At 39.8% G+C, this 5,822-nt stretch overlaps 1 protein-coding gene across 1 annotated transcript in view; it reads right to left on the bottom strand.

Annotated features, from left to right (window-relative positions):
- The window catches only part of LOC106518290 (pre-mRNA-splicing factor CWC22 homolog), a 7,676-nt gene extending 2,821 nt beyond the window's left edge, over nt 1-4,855 (bottom strand). The window contains exon 1 of the mRNA XM_014009507.1: nt 4,523-4,855. Coding sequence (XP_013864961.1) covers nt 4,523-4,618 — 96 coding nt within the window. The 5' untranslated portion in view covers nt 4,619-4,855. The remainder of the gene's footprint in view (nt 1-4,522) is intronic.
- Nucleotides 4,856-5,822: the final 967 nt, after the last annotated feature.

Genomic DNA, 5,822 nt, shown 5'->3' with positions numbered 1-5,822 from the left:
TGTGTGTGTGTGTGTGTGTGTCCTAGTTTTTCCTACATGGTGGGGCCCTGTTTTAAGGAAAACGCAGCCTCGTGGGGACCGGGTGCTCCTTGTGGGGCCCAAAGCCTGGGCTCCACAACTTCAGAGGTTGATTTTGGGTGTGAGGGTTGGGTTTAGGACCAAGGTGTGAACTGAGTTTAGGTTAGATTTAGGGTCAGGAAGGTACCTGTGAGGTTAGCCTCAGGGTTTGTGGTCAGGGTTAGGATATAAAATTACCAAAAAATGAATGAAAGTCAATGGACGGGACCCACAAGGACATAAAAACAAGTGTGTGTGTGCATGCGTGCATGCGTGCGTGCGTGCGTGCGTGTGTGTGTGTGACATTAATTTTACTCTGGACTAATGATTCAAAATATCCCCTATTTAAATTTGAAAACGACAAACAATAAAATCATGCAATAAACCCATTAAATTGTAAAAATAGCTGTTGTAATAAAGTCAAACACAGTACAGCAACTGATAAAACTAACAAACTGTGGTCTGAACCAGTGGAAAGAGGGTGTGGCGAAGCACTTAAAACCACTAATCATTATGAAGGATTAATGGACGACGTGAGAACMATAATCTTACACATAAATGACATTTGCTTAATTCTAAGTAGATAAATGATAATGCTGACAGACGTCAGCTCAGGTCTTTCTCACAATGAAATCCTGGAGAAGTATTATAATGGGCTGAATCCATATTTCTTTGCCAAAATATGTAAAATAATTATATGTTGTTTGTTCTTTTGATATTTATTGTTTTATCTGAGCAACCTGCATGATTGCGGCTGGTGAGTCTCCATATATACAAACCTTATGAACTTTGTTGGTCAGAGGGTGATAGTGGTGGTAGAGGAGGGTCATGTGACTTAAAGAGGATTTTCAATAAAGCAACAAGTCACCCCAGTCGCAGCCCCCCTCATCCACTCCACCCAGCCAGGATGCTCTGACCCTCCCACTGGGATTACTGTAATCAGCTGCTCACCATCTGTGTGCAGCCGATTACAGCAACAAAACAAAGGAAAAAAAATTAAAACAATAATTTATTTGTTTACACTCACATGGGGAATTATTTCTACAGCACACGTCAATGAAAAAGCGAATACAAGCTAAAAACAGTGTGATTTCCTCTGATGACCACCAGGTGATGCTGTGCTCCAAGACACACACACAAACATGGGGCGTGTAAATCTGTGAGGCACCAGAGGGCACATGGACATGCAGTTTCACAAACGACAAACTCAACAACAGCTAAGATATACGACACGATGTGTTATTAAAAATGTCCAATCTCAGGCTGTCCAAGTTCAGTGTTCTGCAGTCTGAGCTCTCACAGGAGGCCGGTGATCCCTGCTGCAGTGAACGATGACACAGGAGGGGAAATAAAGGAGGAAAATTGATGTGTTTTGTAGTTTTTATGACCAGACTCTTTGGTGGTCTGTAGTGCTGTTCTGATCACACAGTCCAGTTTGCTGACTGTGAAAATAAAAAAATATAAAAAAAAGCCCAGACTAATAGCTTTCCTGGCAAATGTTTGACAGTAGCATGGCAGTTGGCAGGCGGCCTAAGGAAGGCCAGTGACCTCAGGAGAGCAGCAGTGAAGCTGTCGTGATCTTAAAGAGACAGAAGCAACTTGTGTTTTACGACTCAGAGCAGGATGATAAACAACGCTGACGGGACGAGACRCAGCGGGGCAAAGTTTACCACCGCGGCTGTTAATCCAGTTCTCGCTTATACCAACAACTGTGGCAACAAGCTCCATGGGAATGAAACACATTCGTCAAAGTTATGACGAGATGGGGACCGTTCAGCGCAGTGTTGCAAAGCCAAGACAAATATTGGTCATTACATAAAAGTAGAGCGCCCCCATGGTGGTTATTTATGTCTGAAAGAGGGTATAGTCATTTTTAACTCACCCGTACCCAAAGCACTCAGATTAGAAAAGGGGGAAAATGTGACATAAGACTGTGTGAACTGTAACACAAGCTTGACCCACATCTGCAACTGAAGACATGATCCAGAAAACTGTAATGCATCTTGCATTTCCTTTATGTTTCGCATGTGACAAAGATGCCGTTCTGCTGATCTAGATAAAAAGAAAGCAGAGAGGACCCTGCAGGCAGACAGTAAAGGTCCTGGGAGTGGTCACCGCCTCCAGTGACAGACTGCAATAAGCCAGACCCTCCTTCAGAAACTTTTCTTTTTTTTTTCTTTCTTTTTTTTCCCTTTAATTCTGACACTGTGCCAATAGAGGCTGTCCTAAATCCTTTCAGCTGAAGGTTTTTACAAGCTCGGTGTTCATGAACAGGAAGCGAAAGACACACGGGGAGATTTGCAAAAAGAAAAGAGAAAAAGATCTTCTCTTCATTTCACCTCTTTTTTAAAAACTGCCTGAGCAGTCAGTCAAATGATTCATGTCTGCTAAAATTGAAGACTACGTTCTTAAGAACGATAGCAGCAAATTTCCACTGATTGTGAAGAGATTTAAAGCACATGTCAAAAAAAAGGGGGAAAAAAAGGACAAAGACTCGTGACGTCACGTGGAGAGCTGTCTTAGATACTGCCTGATGAGAGATATTGATGTTTGCCGTGCTTCACGACTCAAACGTTAAATTATTTGGAAGATTTTATCTCCGGCTCACGATGCACACAAAGCACCACACTGGATTTGTCTCTTTTCACGGATCAAACTACCTCATTTTGCACTTTGAGCTCTGAGACACAAGTTGTTATTTTGAAGATATCTTGCAGTAAACATCCCGAATGATTCTTTTCCCTGTTGTGTCAAGCAAAAACACAAGTTTTCATTCACAGCTACGAGCGAATTAAAGAACTTCACGGGCGACCAGTCTCTTTCCTACAAATGGGAACAAAAACACAGGCAGGTGCAGAACCACTACACACAGAGTGACTTCTGAAAATGGGAACTGAGAGGCATGTACTACCTGGGAAAGATGCCAAACGCTGACAAAAGGCTTTACTGCACGGCTCTGAAAGAAGCCTTTAACTCATTTGCTCTGAAATGCTTCAGGAAAATCTGTCACTAAATCTTTTGGCCGAGTGTTAATAAATCTGTCATTCCTTTTGGCGTTCTTACCGTACGACATGTGAGTATTCATTTCTGACTTCTTTACTTAAGATTGGCTGTCTTTTTTCTCCACTAATCCTCCAGCCAAGCGAGATTTCTTCTTCTTTATATATTATTTGTAGGCTTTAAATGTTTTATCGGCCAGTTTTGGCTCTGATTTAAAGTAAATCCTGGTCTATTGTGGCTCATACTTCGTGTGAATCTTTGGGAGTKTAGTGAGTGTGTGCAGGCAAAAAGTTAGGACTTCATGGTTTTTGTTCCTGCCTCTTGGCAGCTGGGCAAAAGTGGGCAGGAAGAGAGGAGGGCACGGCCCAAAATCTGCTCTCAAGCCCCAGTCTCTGTTCAAGTGGGGTTGCTTTCTACTCAGACTGTCCCTCGTCTCCAAAGCAAAAGAGAGGGATTGGGAAAAGCTTTTTTTTGTTTTATTTTGGTCTCCTTTTTAACCCACGTTTTCCATTTTCTCCATCACTTCCACCGTCTTTATTATCTGYGGGTGAACACAAGCGCTTGATCTTGGCAAACGAGGTATTTCTATCTATGATTATTGCTTCTGTGTCGGGCCTTTTGTCTTTTTTTATGCACCACACTCTGTCTTCGCATGTTTGTGATTCGTTTACAGCAACGCAGTGCTTATGTCTTTTTTCATGCACAGAGTTGTGTTTTGTGGGACAAATGGAGAACATGTTGAAATGTTTAACATTGCCCTGTTTTTTTATGCAATGTGTACGAGCAAAACCTTTGTACAAACTTTGTTAACGTTTATCTAAACGAACTCTAAAAAATGTAATAAATATTTTAAAATGATCTACCTTCAAATTTGTCTGAAGCAACACACACATGTAGTTTTTATTACAAAGTTTCAAACAGTTGTGACACGCTGGTGCACAAACTGCAACATGAGGCATCAGCTTCCGGTTATTTTACAGTTTGCTGTCTAATTAACTCAGAAGAAAACTTGTTTTTTTAGATCATGCAGATAATTTGTATTATTCCTGCACTGTGTTTGAATGCTGGCGTTTGATAGAACTGATCAGAAACCAGAACAAACCAGATCTCTGTGAACTTTTCTTTACGTGAAAGCACTCGTGCTCTTAGGAGGCAGGGTCTCTGTTTCAGATCTAATCTCTTCTGATTTTCCTGTTTTGTTTTTTAAAAAAATCACCATCAAAAAAGCAAAGATTTAATAGTAATTTTGTTAAATTTACAAGAAAAAAATACTTATTTTCATTTTTTTTCTTTATATACCTGCCATGAGTTCTGTGTGTTTTGCATACAATTATTGTCAGATACTGAGAATCTGTTGTAATAAGAGCACTGCGCAGAAGAAAAAAAAGTTAGATGAGAGCATGGATAAAGAAAAAAAAAAGAACTAACTTCCTCCTCCCTTCAAGCTCTCCCCGGATGAACTCACCACGCTGCCTGATGACATGTTGTTTGGAACCGTCTGTTTTCCTCTCCTCCACATGGTCACAGCCAGGATTAAAGTCTCCTTTTTTGTTGTTTTCATCAGCTCCAACTGCACCCGTTTAATCAGATCTTCCTGTTTGCAAAACTGTTTTCAGGAGCTATAAACAGCACACGATCAAGCTCTTTGCAGAGCAGCCATTTTACCCCAACTACCAATTATACCCACGAAGGAAAAACTGTGAGAGATCTCTTTAGACAGTCTAAGTGATGTCTCGCTGTCTGCTTCAATCGTTGTAGCAGTTTTTTTTTAAAGAAATGATTGATGAAGATTTGACAGTGGTTTACAAAACAAACTGTCCAACCCTGCCCTGGGTTAATCACTCACCGTCCTGATTTCAAGCTCCTAACTCAGCAAATTATAAAACAACCTGACTTGCTTTGCCTTTTTATTCGTTTGTACACAAACTTGAAAATCGGTTTTTCGAAAAATCCAGAACAGACGTGTAAACCGTAGAAAACAAATCCAGTATGTATGRGAGGAAATAATAAACATTTCAAAAAGAAAAATAATAATACTAAAAAAGAATATGAGCCATACTTATTGTATATCAGCTTCACCATAAAAGAAGCAAACTCACACTGAGGACCTAGACTGAAATAATTCAAAGCACTAATTCGAAGTAATCTTAGCAGTGATGTAAAATGTTATTTTATTTAAAACTTTAACACGCTTCACGCATGTTTGGTCAAGCAGCATTTTAGGACATTTTATTGTTTAATTGTGCAATCTCAAATAAATTATATTAGGGATGGGCTGCTTAAATAGAAGAGGMCACAATTTTTTGTTGATGTTATCAGAGACCCAGTATATGCAGTACATTAGGGGTGCAACTATACATGTACCCGTATCGAACCGTTCAATACAGTGCTTTAGGTTCAATACACACTATGTATCGAACAATACAGATTTTTAAAATTTATTTTATCAACATGTCTTCTGAAGATGCTCTGTGTTGAAGGATCAGTGGATCTGTGTTCGACTGCTCCACCTAGGCTGCATTGTCGAACTCAGATCCACTGAGAAACTTGCTTTTTCAGCAACTTTTAATTAAAAAAACTGTACTTTTGAGGTTAAACAAATGGCCAAAATTCATTTAAATAAATTAAAAGTTAAAAAGGGCATGGACGTTTCTCTTTTTTTATCGAAAAGATATTGAACCGTGAGACTAAAGTATTGAACCGAACCGAATCGTGAACTTTCTGTATCGCTGCACCCCTTATATATACAGTATACTGTATATATA

The sequence above is a fragment of the Austrofundulus limnaeus genome, unplaced genomic scaffold, assembly GCF_001266775.1.
Source record: "Austrofundulus limnaeus strain Quisiro unplaced genomic scaffold, Austrofundulus_limnaeus-1.0 Scaffold59, whole genome shotgun sequence".
NCBI classification, from domain to species: Eukaryota; Metazoa; Chordata; class Actinopteri; order Cyprinodontiformes; family Rivulidae; genus Austrofundulus; species Austrofundulus limnaeus.
The sequence above is the reverse complement of the archived record's forward strand: the minus strand, read 5'-3'. Positions and strand labels throughout refer to the sequence as shown.